This window comes from Hyla sarda, chromosome 4, assembly GCF_029499605.1.
Source record: "Hyla sarda isolate aHylSar1 chromosome 4, aHylSar1.hap1, whole genome shotgun sequence".
Lineage (NCBI taxonomy): Eukaryota > Metazoa > Chordata > Amphibia > Anura > Hylidae > Hyla > Hyla sarda.
Window position 1 is genome coordinate 409975177 of NC_079192.1, and position 17662 is coordinate 409992838.

The 17662-nt window shown below is 43.0% G+C and overlaps 2 protein-coding genes across 6 annotated transcripts in view; one reads left to right on the forward strand and one right to left on the reverse strand.

Moving 5' to 3' along the window:
- SYN3 (synapsin III) overlaps positions 1 to 17662 on the reverse strand; it is a 301143-nt gene that overhangs the window by 119081 nt on the left and 164400 nt on the right. The window lies entirely within an intron of this gene.
- The window catches only part of TIMP3 (TIMP metallopeptidase inhibitor 3), a 57116-nt gene that overhangs the window by 31088 nt on the left and 8366 nt on the right, over positions 1 to 17662 (forward strand). For both annotated transcript variants that reach the window (XM_056517692.1, XM_056517693.1), the window contains exon 2: positions 1891 to 1973. In XM_056517692.1, the coding sequence (XP_056373667.1) occupies positions 1891 to 1973 (83 nt within the window). The remainder of the gene's footprint in view (positions 1 to 1890; positions 1974 to 17662) is intronic.

Consider the following 17662-nt stretch of genomic DNA (forward strand, 5'->3'; position numbering starts at 1 on the left):
AGCTGTGTCACCCGGTCATAACTCATATGATCACCATAACGTAAGCTGTGTCACCCGGTGATACCTCATATGATCACCATAACGTAAGCTGTGTCACCCGGTGATAACCCATATGGTCACCATAACGTAAGCTGTGTCACCCGGTGATAACCCATATGATCACCATAACGTAAGCTGTGTCACCCGGTCATAACTCATATGATCACCATAACGTAAGCTGTGTCACCCGGTGATAACTCATATGATCACCATAACGTAAGCTGTGTCACCCGGTCATAACTCATATGATCACCATAACGTAAGCTGTGTCACCCGGTGATAACTCATATGATCACCAAAACGTAAGCTGTGTCACCCGGTCATAACTGATATGATCACCATAACGTAAGCTGTGTCACCCGGTGACACATTTCACCTGCGCTGATACATTGTAGCAAATCCAATCAGGGAACAGGAGAGAGAGATTAGAGCTGCCGATGCGGAGTGTTTAGCTTGGATGCTGTTGTAACGAACCCTCAGCTGTGAGAAGTATTAAGCAAGCAGAGGTGGAGATTAATCGAAGAAAGGCGCAGAACTCCAGCACCCACCGGGCTCGGCGCCAACCGCTAGATAGAGACCATTGTGTGTTACCCATAAAGTGAAATCACCGGAACCTTCGGCGTGTTGTCACATTATGGTGGTTCCTCTGCGGTTTTGGCGCCGGATCTGGTGGCTTTCGCGGCGAACTTCGGATATTATTTTTCGGAGCTTCGTGGCGGTGAAGAAGGGGGCGGGCGGGGCCGGGATGGGGCAGGTGGAGGAGACTTTATTGAAACAATCAATCTGGTATTTCCTATGGGATTGGGCTTGCTGCGGCGATTACGTACAGGCCGCGCCGGTCCCTGACCGCAGGGTGTTGTTGGGTGTTGTTACGAGAGGGGTGAGGCTCGCCGAAGGGGAAACAAAAAGCGTAAAAGCTTCGCTAATTGATTTAAGGACAATACCGTAGAAGTTTACGCAAAAAAAAAAAAACGGACACCATTTTTATTGCTCGGAGGTGAAGAAATTTGTCTCCTCACAGCGACACAGAGTAACCATGACGCTTCAGCTATTACAAAACTACAATTCCCATCATGCCCTGACAGCCGAAGGCTGTCAGGGCATGCTGGGAGTTGTAGTTTTGCAACCGCTAAAGAACCACAGTTAGGCCTTTAGTGTGCATCTCCAGCCACAGCGGCACAGAGTATTTAAGCAGATTGTGATTGATCACTGTCAGCATTCCTATCGTCTAGTCCATCATTCCCGAAACTGTGGCTCCCCAGCTGTTGCAAAACTACAACTCCCAACATGCCCCGAGTAAAATGGTCTCCTCACAGCGGCACAGAGTATTTCAGCAGGCGGCCACTAATCGTTGCGAGCCTTCGCACCGTTTAGTCCATCTTCCCCTGAACCGTGACTCTCCAGCTGTTGCAAAACTACAACTTTCACTTTTGAGTCAGCATTGTAAAAGTGAAAGCTGGTTGCTATGGGCACCAGGTTAAGGCCTACCTTGAGGCCTATAGTGAATCTGGACTAACACAGCCCATAACTAATTTTTCAATCCCCCCCCAAATGCCCCAGAAAAGATACACTTGCCACATAGTGGTTTTTTTGGGGGGGGGGGGGTCCATAAAAAATTACGCAGGCCGTCAGGGCATGATGGGAGTTGTAGTTTCGCAACAGCTGAAGAGCCGCAAGTAGGGCAACAGTGTGAATTTCCAGCCATTTTTAAGATCTCTGCTTGCCGCCCTTGAATGGGAACCTTCTTCTTTGCTTATTGTTACGCATTGTAAACATTTGTTGGCGAACTACAAGTCTCAGCATACCCCCGACTGATCTTTTTTTTTTTCTCTTTTTTTTCTCTCCCTACAGTGATAAGAGCCAAAGTCGTGGGCAAGAAGCTGATGAACGACGGGCCCTTCGGTACGATGCGTTACACGATAAAGCAGATGAAGGTAAGCGCGCCTTATTCTGTTCTGCAGCAGCGCAGAGTATTTCAGCAGCGCAGAGTATTTCAGGAGAGGAGTCTGCTGATGTTACGGCAGCCGTGCCCTCTCCAGGACTAATGTCAATGTTTGCAAGCAAGGTTTCAGCCTAAACGTGAATGTCATTAACAGAAACAGCGCCACCCCTGCCCTCAGGTTGTGTGTGGTATTACAACTCGCTTCAATGGAGCTGAGCTGCAATACCACAAGCAACCTGAGGAGAGCGTATGCTAGGAGTGGTAGTTTTGCGACATCTTGAAAGAGCCAAAGAAAGTTAAACGAATTTGTAAATCACTTCTATTAAAAAATCTTAATCCTTCCAGTACTTTTTAGGGGCTGTATACTAAAGAGAAATACAAAAAAGAAATGCATTTCCTGTGATGTCATGAACCCAGTGCTCTCTGCTGACCTCTGCTGTCCATTTTAGGAACTGTCAAGAGAAGGAGAAAATCCCCATAGCAAACATATGCTGCTCGGGACAGTTCCTAAAATGGACAGCAGAGGTCAGCAGAGAGCACTGTGGTCATGACATCAGAGGAAATGCATTTCTTTTTTGGATTTCTCTTTAGTATACAGCCCCTAAAAAGTACTGGAAGGATTAAGATTTTTTAATAGAAGTGATTTACAAATCTGTTTAACTTTCTGGCACCAGTTGATTTAAAAAAAAACAAAAAAAACAACATTTCCATGGGAGTACCCCTTTAACGAGGGCCAAAGGTTAAGGAACACTTGAGATTGTTAAAGGGGTTATCCAGGAAAAATCTTTTTTTTCATACATCAACTGGCTCCAGAAAGTTAAACAATTGGTAAATTATTTCTATTAAACAATCTTAATCCTTTCAGTACTTATGAGCTGCTGAAGTTGAGTTGTTCTTTTCTGTCTAAGTGATCTCTGATGACACCTGTCTCGGGAACTGTCCAGAGTAGAAGTAAATCTCCATAGCAAACCTCTTCTACTCTGTGCAGTTCCCGAGACAAGCAGAGATGTCAGCAGAGAGCACTGTTGCCAGACAGAAAAGAGCAACTCAATTTCAGCAGCTGATAATTATTGGAAGGATTAAGATTTTTTATTAGAATTAAGTTACAAATCTATTTAACTTTCTGGAGCCAGTTGATATATAAAAATAAATGTTTGCCTGGAATACCCCTTTAACGGTATTGATACGGCCATAATAGTAGGAAGCACAGAGTATTTCAGGGCATGCTGGGAATTGTAGTTCTGCCACAGATGGGAGCTGTCGGGGCATCCTGGGAGTTGTAGTTTTGCAACAGCTGGAGAGGCACTAGTTGGGCCACACTGGAGTAACGGAGGGCGCAGACTGTTATGGGTATGGTCGGGGTCGCCTAAGTAGGCAGCACAGAGTATTTAAGAAATGCTGGGAGGGCATGTTGGGAGTTGTAGTTTGGCAACAGCTGGAGGGCCGCAAGTTGGACACTTAGGTCCTAGTGCAGTGTTTCTCAACCAGTGTGCCTCCAGCTGTTGCAAAACTACAACTCCCAGCATGCCCGGACAGCCTTTGGCTGTCCGGGCATGCTGGGAGTTGTAGTTTTGCAACAGCTGGAGGCACACTGTTTGGAAGACACTGTTTCAAGCCCTAAAATACTGTGTGAACATAGCCTTAAGTTGGGTTCTCCTGCACACAATTTGGCGCCTAGTATGCGTTTAATGCGCGTTGCGTTGTGAACCGCCGCTTGTGGTAGTTGTAGTTTTGCAACAGCTGGAGGCACACTGGTTGGGCAACACTAGAGTAAAGGAGGGCGCAGACTGTTATCAGTAGTTGGCAGCACAGACTATTTCAGAAACCCAATCCACAGTGACCACAGAGAATTTTGAGGGCATGCTGGGAGTTGTAGTTTGGAAACAGCTGGAGGGCCGCAAGTTGAACACTAAGGTCCTATTGCAGTGTTTCTCAACCAGTGTGCCTCCAGCTGTTGCAAAACTACAAAACTACAACTCCCAGCATGCCCGGACAGCCAAAGGCTGTCCGGGCATGCTGGGAGTTGTAGTTTTGCAACAGCTGGAGGCACACTGCTTGGGCAACACTAGAGTATTTCAGAAACCCAGTCAACAGTGACTACTGAGTACTTTTAGGGCATGCTGGGAGTTGTGGTTTCACAGGTTGGGCAACAATAAGGCAATGGAGGGCACAGACAGTACGGTCGGGGAGCACAGAGTATTTCAGGTTCCGAGTAAACAGCGACCGCCATACATATTAGGGGCGGCATCCGGACGTCAGCGGCGAGTAGCGACAAGCGCAAAAAAAACACAGACCTATTGAGTCAGGATCGCCCCGTCACCCCGCAGACACACTGTGACGCAACCCCCGCTCTATATGACACACAGGTCTCTTACAATAACCTGTTTATATTAGCTCCGTTTTCTTCATTTAACCCTACAAACCCCACATTGTACATTCCGTAGCCGCCCCCCCCCCCCCCCCCCCCCCCCGCCGGAGGGAGTCGCGCCGTAAAGCTGCGATTATTTCGCGTGTTAACCCCCAGATGGGTGACATTGGCAGCTGTCGGTAAACAGATGAAGTCAGCGGCCTCACCCTCTCCGCAGAGGTCTGCGCAGGGTTAGGGTGGTCTCCAACCTGCGACGCTCCAAAATAACGAACGAGTCGTCTGCCAATCCCACCCGTCCTAGAGAAGTTCCAATCCAGTCTTCTTAAAGGGGTTATCCAGAAATAGAAAAACAGAGTTAAAGGGGTACTCCGGTGGAAAACATTTTTTAATTTTTTTTAAATCAACTGGCGCCAGAAAGTTAAACAGATTTATAAATTACTTCTATTAAAAAAAAAAATCTTAATCCTTCCAGTACTTATTAGCTGCTGAATACTACAGAGGAAATTCTTTTCTTTTTGGAACACAGAGCTCTCTGCTGAATCACGAGCACAGTGCTCTCTGCTGACGCCTCTGTCCATTTTAAGAACTGTCCAGAATAGGAGAAAATCCCCATAGCAAACATAGGCTGCTCTGGACAGTTCCTAAAATGGACAGAGATGTCAGCAGAGAGCACTGTGCATCGTGATGTCAGCAGAGAGCTCTGTGTTCCAAAAAGAAAAGAATTTCCTCTGTAGTATTCAGATTCAGCAGCTAATAAGTACTGGAAGGATTAAGATTTTTTTTTTATAGAAGTAATTTACAAATCTGTTTAACTTTCTGGCACCAGTTGATTTAAAAAAAATAATACGTTTTCCACCGGAGTACCCCTTTAATTTCTTCCAAAAAACAGCGCCACACCTGTCCTCAGGTTGTATGTGGTATTACAACTGGGCTCCATTCACTTGAATGGAACTGAGCTGCAATATCACACGCAACTTAGAGGGGCGCTGGTTTCTAGAGGAAATCTATAGTTTTTTGTAATCCTAGACAATTGTCAAACCTCTTCTGTTCAGGACTCTAGGAAAGCTGAGTGATACTGAAAAGGATTGAAAATACGCTGAGTAAAACAAACCGCAAATTATGAAGCCATTAGTTTTTTTTTCGTTTTTTTGCCATTATTTTTCTTATTAAATTTTTTGGGGCATGTGTCAAAGCAGTTTCCCGCATGTTTGTCATAAATGAGTTTTTTTTTTGTTTTCATGTAAACGCTTCAAAATACAAAAAGATCGCAAGCAAGGACCAGATTTATTTTTATTGCTTTTTGAAGTGTTTTTTGTTTTTGCATATTTTAGTTTCACAGAGCTTTTTTTTTTCCAGTTTTTTTTTTTTTTTTTGTGGTTTTTATTTTGCACGTTTTATGGGCATTTTCCATGAAATTTATGCAAATGAGGTGCTGATTGCAATTTTCAAGTATGTTTAAAAAATGCAGTACATATTTATTTATTTATTTATTTATTTTTTGCACATAAGGGAACGTTCACACTTGCATATTTTCTTCTGCTGTTTTTCCTACCCGTTAACTTGCGGCAAAATCCGCACGCGTGAATTTAAACGTACATACAAAATCGGTGTGTGTTGAATAAAAAAAAAAATCTTTTAACCTTGCAATCAGCACCTCATTTGCATAAATGGAATGGAAAATGACCAAAACACACCACAGAAAACAAAAAAATAAAAAAATAAAGCTTAGAAAAAAGCACAAAAAAAAAGGAAAAAAAAGAATGGAAGAATACTTGAAAATTGCAAGCAGTGTGCCAAAGAACAGCATAACATGCAAGGGCGAGCCGCATTTAAAAAAAAATACTTGAATATTGCAAGCAAACACCTGATTTACATAAATGCATGGAAAACACACACAAAAAAGCTCAAAAAGGCTCTGTGAAACAAAAAGGTGCGTTCAATTTTCAAAACGCGAAAAAAAAAAAAAAAAAAAGAATTTGGGGTTCGTTTTGTAAATCAGATCTTTACTTGTGATACTAAGAAAAAAAAAGAAAACATAAGTGTGTTAAAAACAAACAAACACAAGTCTAAAATACTTGTTTTGTGTTTTTTTGTGTGTAAATTGCGTAAGGACGCTTGAAGATTGCAAACAATGACCCGATGTGCCTAAAAAGCAGTGAAAACGCCCGAATACACCGAAAAATGCCGAAACACATACTGCTGTGTTTTAGGTTTTTTGTTAGTTTGTTTTTTGCACACTTTTTGAACAAAAAAAGCAGAATAGCAAAAATAACAAAAACAGAACAGTATTACGCGCAAAATAAGAAATAAAATAAATAAATAAAAAAGCATAAATGCTTAAAACATATAAATCGTGCCAGAAAACGCCTAAAAGCTGAAAGAAATAAAATGCTCCGTGAGACCTAAAGATGCATAAAAAAAGCTCTAAGAAGAAAAACAAAAACAAAATTTTTTGGGAAAAATGAAGCCTAATTTTGTTTGTAAACACGATCACATTTTTAAGCGAGTGCAAAACTACAACTCCCAGCACCTATCCTGCTCTGTGCAGTTCCTGAGACGGACAGAGATATCAGCAGCGAGCACTGTTGTCAGACAGTAAAAAGAACAACTCAACTTCAGCAGCTGATAAGTACTGGAAGAATTATTATTATTATTATTTTTTTTATAGAAGTAATTTACAAATCTGTTTAACTTTCTGGAGCCAGCTGATATATAAAAAGAAATCTTTGCCCGGAATACCCCTTTAACGCTATTGATACGGCCATATTAGTAGGAAGCACAGAGTATTTCAGGGCATGCTGGGAATTGGAGTTTGGCCACAGATGGGAGCTGTCGGGGCATCCTGGGAGTTGTAGTTTCACAACAGCTGGAGAGACACAAGTTGGGCCACACTGGAGTAACGGAGGGCGCAGACTGTTATGGGTATGGTCGGGGTCGCCTATGTAGGCAGCACAGAGTATTTAAGAAATGCTGGGAGGGCATGCTGGGAGTTGTAGTTTGGCAACAGCTGGAGGGCTGCAAGTTGGGCACTTAGGTCCTAATGCAGTGTTTCTCAACCAGTCTGCCTCCAGCTGTTGCAAAACTACAACTCCCAGCATGCCCGGACAGCCAAAGGCTGTCCGGGCATGCTGGGAGTTGTAGTTTTGCAACAGCTGGAGGCACACTGTTTGGAAGACACCGTTTCAAGCCCTAAAATACTGTGTGAACATAGCCTAAAGTTGGGTTCTCCTGCACACAATTTGGCGCCTAGTATGCGTTTAATGCGCGTTGCGTTGTGAACCGCCGCTTGTGTTTTTATTCCCGCCACCTGTTTCGAATTCGCCATTTCGTTATTCCACCGAAACTGCGGTCAAAAAAGGCGTTAGGCATCCAAGGCTACCCTTGGAATTTGGCAAATTCTACCGAATTCTACAGAAATTCCTGATGGACCTGATGGCCTCTTTATGGGGGGGGGGGGGGATCTTCCGCACATCGGACCTGGGATTCGGTAACGCGGATGGGGTTAAAGGCTTTGGCTACGACCGCCTCCCCCCGCCCCTCGGTCATGAGGCTGGCGTGTTTCCTCACCAAGAAACAGAGGAGAGTAATACTTTGGCACAAAGTCTGCGAAACCTGCAACTTATTAAGGGAATAAAGCTTAAGGGAGTAAGGAGCGGGACACGGGCCGCTTGGGTAACAATGGCGGTATTTATGTACGAAGTCAGGGGGGGGGGGGCTCGGCGAGGGGGTCTCCGCACTATGATGATGATGAGATTCAGCTGCGCCCAGGAGGGCAGTGGTTCTTTTTGGTTTGCAGATGCAGAGAAGGTTGCGATTAGAGATGAGCGAACTTACAGTAAATTCAATTCGTCACGAACTTCTCCGCTCGGCAGTTGATGCCTTTTCCTGCATAAATTAGTTCAGCTTTCCGGTGCTCCGGTGGGCTGGAAAAGGTGGATACAGTCCTAGGAGACTCTTTCCTAGGACTGTATCCACCTTTTCCAGCCCACCGGAGCACCGGAAAGCTGAACTAATTTACGCAGGATAAGTCATCAACTGCCGAGCCGAGAAGTTGGTGACGAATCGAATTTACTGTAAGTTCGCTCATCTCTAGCTGCGATTGCAACGTCGTATCCATGGATGAGTTTGACAGATGTAGCAGAGCTGATTTTGTTATTTCGTTTTTTACAGAATGGCGAGGGGGGGGGGGGGGGGGGTGTTGAATCACAACGAAAATGCAATCAAAAAGAGGTAGATTAGGGCCCACAAGACCAACCTGCGTCAGCATGTGATGGCCGGAACCCAACTCGTAGTTGTCACCTGATCGAGTTGTTAAAGGGGTTATCCAGGAAAAAAACTTTTTTTTATATATCAACTGGCTCCAGAAAGTTAAACAGATTTGTAAATTACTTCTATTAAAAAAAATCTTAATCCTTTCAGTACTTATGAGCTTCTGAAGTTAAGGTTGTTCTTTTCTGTCCAAGTGCTCTCTGATGACACGTGTCTCGGGAAACGCCCAGTTTAGAAGCAAATCCCCATAGCAAACCTCTTCTAAACTGGGCGGTTCCTGAGACAGGTGTCATCAGAGAGGATTTAGACAGAAAAGAACAACCTTAACTTCAGAAGCTCATAAGTACTGAAAGGATTAAGATTATTTAATAAAAGTAATTTACAAATCTGTTTGACTTTCTGGAGCCAGTTGATATATATAAAAAAAGTTTTTTTTCCTGTATAACCCCTTTAAGGGGATACAAGTCCCTCTGTGCACCCTCAGCTCACTTAAAGGCGTTCTCCACTATAAAACATTTTTCTTGAAATCAACTGGTGCCAGGAAGTTAAACATATTTGTAAATTACCGTACTTCTATTTAAAAATCTTTATCCTTCCAGTACTTATCAGCTGCTATTTGCTCCACAGGAAGTTCTTTTCTTTTTGGATTTCCTTTCTGTCTGACCACAGTGCTCTCTGCTGACACCTCTGTTTGTTTCAGGAACATAAGTAATTTCTATATCTGTTTAACTTTCTGGCACCAGTTGATTTAACAAAAAATGTTTTCCAGCGGAGTACCCCTTTAATGCTTCACGTATCCAAAAATACATATTAATTAGATGGTGGATCTTAAATGGTCCAACCTGAAGAGTGAGCAAAAACTGGGCTCTGTAGGGAGTAGATTGACTGTATTAGACCGAGTCAGGTAGAATCAAGAAAGTAAAGATCAAAAAGGTCATAAGGGCATGAAGATGTCTCCGTGAATAAATGGGAAAGATGGTGCTCGTGGTAACTAAGCCATAGACCAATGAAGAAGAGAAGCTGCTCTTTAGGGAGTAGATGGACTGTATTAGACCGAGTGACGTAGAATCAAGAAAGTAAAGATCTAAAAGGTCTTGGGACATGAAGATAAATGGATAAGATGGTGCTCGTGGTCACTAGGTCAAACACCAATGAAGAAGAGAAGGTGCTCTGTAAGAAGTAGACGGACTGTATCAGACCGAGTCTACGTGTTATGAATATGATCCCAGTCATGGTGCATTAAGAAAGTAAAAATTTCAGGACTTGAAGATCTCTCTGTGAATAAATGGGAAAGATGGTGCTCGTGGTCACTAGGTCATACACCAATGAGGAAGAGAAGGTGCTCTGTAAGAAGTAGACGGACTGTATCAGACCGAGGCACGTGGAAAGTCTGCTTGTGATGAATAGGACAACAAAAAAGTAAAAGATCAAAAAGATCTAAGGACTTGAAGATGTCTCTGTGACTAAATGGGAAAGATGGTCCTGTTGATCACTAGGTCATACACCAATGGAGGTGTGAAGGTGTTCTGTAGGAAGTAGATGAACTGTATAAGACCAAGGAATGTGGAAAGTCTACTTGTGATAAATATGATTCCACTCATGGCGCATCAACAAAGTAAAGATCGCAAAGGTCTCAGGACATTAAGATGTTTCCGTGACTAAATGGGAAAGATGGTGTTCGCGGTCACTAGGTCATGCACCAATGAAAGTGAGAAGGTGCTATGTAGGCAGTAGATGGACTGTATGAGACTGAGACACATGGAAAGTCTACTTGTGATGAATATCATCCCACTCATGGGTAAAGACAGTGCATCAGCAAAGAAAAGATCAAAAAGGTCTCAGGACTCGAAGATGTCTCTGTGACTAAATGGGAAAGATGGTCCTGTTGATCACTAGGTCATACACCAATGGAGGTGTGAAGGTGCTCTGTAGGAAGTAGATGAACTGTATAAGACCAAGGAATGTGGAAAGTCTACTTGTGATAAATATGATTCCGCTCATTGTGCATCAACAAAGTAAAGATCGCAAAGGTCTCAGGACATTAAGAAGTTTCCGTGACTAAATGGGAACGATGGGAAAGATGGCGCTCACGATCACTAGGTCATACACCAATGAAGCTACCAAGGTACAAGGATAAGCAAATGTCTCCCATCTAGTAGGTAAGACCAAATCAAAGAAGGTCTATGGGCGAGAAGTTCCCAAGATATCTTACTGGTGTCCATCACTTTCGGGCTTGTAAAGAAGAATGAGCAGATGTCTTGTCAACCGTAATGGTGTTTTTTGATCATGTTCAAAAGGACTAAGGACACAATAACGTCTCTAGCGCCAGAAAGGAAAGATGGTGCTCAATGGTCGCTAGGTCATGCATCAATGAAGCTAAAAAAAGGGTAAAGGATGATCAGATGTTCCAAATCCAACAGGAAAGACTAAAACAAAGACAGTCTCAGGACAGGCAGAAGTAATACAAAGAAGGTCCCATGATGTCTTACTAGTAAAGAAGGCTGATGTCTACTTTTGCACCAGCAAAGACAAATTAGATGTTTTTTGTCTACTACAATAAGAGAATAGTGGTCAAGACTCATATATCAAAGGTCTCAGTAAGAGGTCGTAATGACCAGAAGAGAAAGATGGTGTTTATCAGTCACTAGGTCACTCACCAATGAAGCTCAGAAGGTCCTAGGATGAGCAGATGTCTCCTATTAAATACAAAGGACTGAAGCAAAGAAGATCTAAGAATGAGAAGTAACAGGGACATTTATCATTGTCTTTAGAGCTGTTTTTGTGTGTAGATTTGTCTCAGGCTGGGTTCACACAACGTATTTACAATACAGTTCCCATGTACGTTTTCAATTTGAAAACCGTACGGAACCGTATTGTAAACCGTCTGCATTGACTCTACATTGAAAACCGTACGGAACCGTATTGTAAACCGTCTGCATTGACTCTACATTGAAAACCGTACGGAACCGTATTGTAAACCGTCTGCATTGACTCTACATTAAAAACCGTACGGAATGTATTGTAAACCGTCTGCATTGACTCTACATTGAAAACCGTACGGAATGTATTGTAAACCATCTGCATTGACTCTACATTGAAAACCGTACGGAATGTATTGTAAACCGTCTGCATTGACACTACATTGAAAACCGTACGGAATTGTATTGTAAACCGTCTGCAGTGACTCTACATTGAAAACCGTATGGAACCGTATTGTAAACCGTCTGCATTGACTCTACATTGAAAACCGTATGGAACCGTATTGTAAACCGTCTGCATTGACTCTACATTGAAAACCGTATGGAACCGTATTGTAAACCGTCTGCATTGACTCTACATTGAAAACCGTACGGAATGTATTGTAAACCGTCTGCATTGACTCTACATTGAAAACCGTACGGAACCGTATTGTAAACCGTCTGCATTGACACTACATTGAAAACCGTATGGAACCGTATTGTAAACCGTCTGCATTGACTCTACATTGAAAACCGTACGGAATGTATTGTAAACCGTCTGCATTGACTCTACATTGAAAACCGTACGGAATGTATTGTAAACCATCTGCATTGACTCTACATTGAAAACCGTACGGAATGTATTGTAAACCGTCTGCATTGACTCTACATTGAAAACCGTACGGAACCGTATTGTAAACCGTCTGCATTGACTCTACATTGAAAACCGTACGGAATGTATTGTAAACCGTCTGCAGTGACTCTACATTGAAAACCGTATGGAACCGTATTGTAAACCGTCTGCATTGACTCTACATTGAAAACCGTATGGAACCGTATTGTAAACCGTCTGCATTGACTCTACATTGAAAACCGTATGGAACCGTATTGTAAACCGTCTGCATTGACTCTACATTGAAAACCGTATGGAACCGTATTGTAAACCGTCTGCATTGAGTCTCCATTGAAAACCGTATGGAACCGTATTGTAAACCGTCTGCATTGACTCTACATTGAAAACCGTACGGAATGTATTGTAAACCGTCTGCATTGACTCTACATTGAAAACCGTATGGAACCGTATTGTAAACCGTCTGCATTGACTCTACATTGAAAACCGTACGGAATGTATTGTAAACCGTCTGCATTGACTCTACATTGAAAACCATACGGAATGTATTGTAAACCGTCTGCATTGACTCTACATTGAAAACCGTACGGAACCGTATTGTAAACCGTCTGCATTGACTCTACATTGAAAACCGTACGGAACCGTATTGTAAACCGTCTGCATTGACTCTACATTGAAAACCGTACGGAATGTATTGTAAACCGTCTGCATTGACTCTACATTGAAAACCGTATGCCAAAAGATGCATCAGGTTGTGTCCGTTTGGCATCCTGTACGGTTTTGTCAGTTTTTTTCCCGTACCCAAAACCGCAGCCTACCAAGGTTTTTTTCCAGGTGAAAAACCGTATTGAAACCGTGTACGTTTTTTTAAAAACATGGGAGTCAATAGAAACTGTAGAGAAGCGTATGTGTGTACAGTTCTATCCGGTTTGCACCATACGTTTTTTGACTTTGCACATGCGCAGTGCACACTGAAAGTTTTTTTTCTTGGAATTTCAATCGAACAAGTGAAGCTTTATTCATAATAGAGTGAAAAGTTGAAAACATATAAGTTTTTTTCTCTTAAAAAACAGATGCAACCAGACGTCTTTTTTCAAACCGTATACGGGTTAAACTTTGTACACACATTTTGATACAGTTTGGCCCGGTCTTGAGGAATTTTTCATCAACAACCTGATACGGGAACTGTATTGCAAAAACGTGGTGTGAACCCAGCCTCGGGCTATTTTTTGTGCCTTTTTTAAAGTGTGTATAGACCAGCTGTTCAAGACCATTGAACTCCATTCTAACCATTAAGACATCTTTAACCTTTTGGTTGGTGACACATCTGCTCCTCCTTCTTTGCCTGCTATTGAACTCCATACTCTCCTTCTGACTATTAAAAGGTGTACTCCAGTGGGGAAAAAATGTTTTTAATCAACCGGTGCCAGAAAGTTAAACAGATTTGTAAATTACTTCTATTAAAAAATCTTTACACTTCCAGTACTTATTAGCAGCTGTATGCTACAGGGGAAATTATTTTCTTTTTTTTTGTCTTGTCCACAGTGCTCTCTGCTGACACCTGATGCCCGTATCATGAACTGTCCAGAGCAGGAGAAAATCCCCATAGCAAACATATGCTGCTCTGGACAGTTCCTGACATGGACAGATGTGTCAGCAGAGAGCACTGTGGAGAAGACAAAAAAGAAATTCACAAAGAAAAGAATTTCCTCTGTAGCATACAGCTGCTAATAAGTACTGAAAGGATTGAGATATTGAAATAGAAGTAATTTACAAATCTGTTAAACTTTCTGGCACCAGTTCATTACAAAAAAAAAAGTGTACCCCTTTTAAGGTTTGTTTTATGCAGTAATATTCACCAAAAAAGAAAATGGCTCTGAAGTCTGTTAGCTTGCATTGACTTGCATTGAGGGGGCGGGGTGTGACATCATGAGGGGGCGGGGCTATGACATCACGAGCTCCCGTCACCGGCTCCAGCGTTTGGAACAGTTTGTTCCAAAAGCTGAGCAGCGGAGTACCCCTTTAAGAACCATCTTAGAACAAGCAGAAGTCTTACCAACTAAAGTGTTGAAGGTGTCTTAAAGGGGTTCTTCCTTGTTTATACTGTTTTTTGTTATTATGTTTGTGTGTTATGTGTGTATAAGTATGTGTTTTTTTTATGTGTGTTGTGATTATGTATATATGTATTTTCTTACCTTTTGTGAAGATCCGGAAGCTGCCCCCTTTTTCTTCCAGCGGCTTGCTGTGTAACCTCGGCCTCCGCCATGTTGTGTTCGGTAAGTGGGCTTTCGGGGTGTGTGTTTCTGACGTCCGAGGCGAATCTTTTCTTCCTGTTTCTTCCTTGGCTCAGCGACGAATCTGCGGCCTCTTCCGGCGCATGCGCAGGTAGTTTGTTTGCTTTTTTTTTTACCAATAAAGTTTTTTTTGTCTAATTGACAAACTGTCTGCGCATGCGCGAGTATGCAAGTGCTACACTAACAGCGTAGCGTACGTTAGGTCTACGCTAATAGCGTAGCTTCGCGTAAGCGCAGACAGTTTGTCAATTAGACAAAAAAAACTTTATTGGTAAAAAAATAAAAAATAAACTACCTGCGCATGCGCCGGAAGAGGCCGCAGATTCGTCGCTGAGCCACGGAAGAAACAGGAAGAAAAGATTCGCCTGGGACGTCAGAAACACACCCCCCGACATCCCACTTACCGAACACAACATGGCGGAGGCCGAGGTTACACAGCAAGCCGCTGGAAGAAACAGGGGTCAGCTTCCGGATCTTCACAAAAGGTAAGAAAATACATCTATACATAATCACAACACACATAAAAAACACATACTTATACACACAAACATGATAACAAAAAACAGTATAAACAAGGGAGAACCCCTTTAATGGTCAGAATGGAGTTCAATGGTCTTGGACCAAGAATGCAAAGAAGGAGGAGCAGATGTCTCACCAACCAAAGGAGAAGGATGGTGGTCTTTAATGATGCACCTGCTTAAAGACCATCTTAGAACGAGCAGATGTCTTGAATAAAGCGTTTACTTCTCATATACCCATGGAACAAAAGTTTTCTAAAGACAAGTAGATGTTCCTCAGGAGAGGGGGTTGTCCTCTCGTGTCCCCAGATGAGCTCCAACTGTAAGGCTCGGTTCAGACTACGGAATTTCCTCCTGCAATTCCGCTTTGAAATTGCAGGCGGAAATTCCGCTTGCTAAAATGTATAGTGTAGTGAATGGGTTTCCGTTCACAAATTCACACTTCGGAATTTGCGAAGCGGAATTTGTGAACAGAAAATCCGCTTGGAAATTTCCGCCTGAAGAATGGCGTTGCTCTTTCTTCAGGCGGAAATCCGGGCGGAACACATTGTAGTCTATTGGAGACTGCAGTGTCCGCGCGGTCTTAGCGCCAACTGATTCAGTCAGCGCTGGCCGCACTCGGAATCTCCGGGCGGAAATTTTCTGCTCAGAGATTCCGTAGTCTGAACCTAGCCTTAGGGTTAAGTTAAACAGATTTGTAAATTACTTCTATTAAAAAATCTTAATCCTTCCAGTACTTTTCAGCTGTTGTATGCTCCAGAGGAAGTTCTTTTCTTTTTGAATTTCCTTTCTGTCTGACCACAGTGCTCTCTGCTGACACCTCTGTCTGTATCAGGAACTGTCCAGAGCAGGAGAGGTTTTTCTATGGGGATTTGCTCCTACTCTGGACAGTTCCTAAAATGGACAGAGGTGTCAGCAAAGAGCACTGTGGTCAGACAGAAAAGAAATTCAAAAAGAAAAGAACTTCCTGTGGAACATACAGCAGCTGATAAGTAGTGGAAGGATTAAGATTTTCAAATAGAAGTCATTTACACATCTCTTTAACTTTCTGGTACCTGCTAATTTAAAAAAAAAAAAAAAAAAAAAAATTTTTTAAAGGGGTACTCCGCTGCTCAGCGTTTGGAACAAACTGTTCTGAGCGCTGGAGTCGGCGCCGGTAGCTTGTGATGTCATAGCCCTGCGCCCTCATGACATAACGCCCTGCCCCGTCAATGCAAGTCTATGGGAGGGGGCGTGACGTGACCTGATCTGGTGTGGTGGGAGATTCAGAGGGTGCGGACTCGGCGGTGTAGGAGACATTATGGGTCCTTCCATCTTGTACAAGAAAAGTTTTAGAAAAGCTAATGATGTAAATGGCGCGGACTCCGCGCACTCGTAAAGTGGCAGCTCCAGGAGCTCTGGACTTGGCCGCCGACCAACGTTCTAGTCTGAAGTCACCATTGGACACTCATAAAAGTCGTCCACCCAGCGAGCCATCTGGGCCTGATAAGGGGAAGGCTGGGACTCATTATCCTGTCAGGCACCCAATAAAAATCAGACCGAGACTGATAAACACCATCGGCGGTGTGAGGGTAGAAAAAGGAACGTGGCGCCTTATCTCCGCCATATTATCTTCAGTGCTACCTGATCCCATCCACCACATGGAAATGTAGCAGAGCTGTACAAGTCCTATAACTGGGACAAGGGACAAACTCAACTCTGCTGCATGTAAAGTCTCACACTCGAGATTTATCAAAATCTGTCAAGAGGAAAAGTTGCCCAGTTGCCCATAGCAACCAATCAGATAGCTTCTTTCATTTTTCAGAGGCCTTTAGGCCTCTGAAAAATGAAAGAAGCGCTCTGATTGGTTGCTATGGGCAACTCAACAACTTTAGGCCTCTGAATAATGAAAGAAGCGCTCTGATTGGTTGCTATGGGCAACTCAGCAACTTTAGGCCTCTGAAAAATGAAAGAAGCGATCTGATTGGTTGCTATGGGCAACTCAACAACTTTAGGCCTCTGAATAATGAAAGAAGCGCTCTGATTGGTTGCTATGGGCAACTCAGCAACTTTAGGCCTCTGAAAAATGAAAGAAGCGATCTGATTGGTTGCTATGGGCAACTCAACAACTTTAGGCCTCTGAATAATGAAAGAAGCGCTCTGATTGGTTGCTATGGGCAACTCAGCAACTTTAGGCCTCTGAAAAATGAAAGAAGCGATCTGATTGGTTGCTATGGGCAACTCAACAACTTTAGGCCTCTGAATAATGAAAGAAGTGCTCTGATTGGTTGCTATGGGCAACTCAACAACTTTAGGCCTCTGAATAATGAAAGAAGCGCTCTGATTGGTTGCTATGGGCAACTCAGCAACTTTAGGCCTCTGAAAAATGAAAGAAGCGATCTGATTGGTTGCTATGGGCAACTCAACAACTTTAGGCCTCTGAATAATGAAAGAAGCGCTCTGATTGGTTGCTATGGGCAACTCAACAACTTTAGGCCTCTGAATAATGAAAGAAGCGCTCTGATTGGTTGCCATGGGCAACTCAACAACTTTAGGCCTCTGAAAAATGAAAGAAGCGCTCTGATTGGTTGCCATGGGCAACTCAACAACTTTAGGCCTCTGAATAATGAAAGAAGCGCTCTGATTGGTTGCTATGGGCAACTCA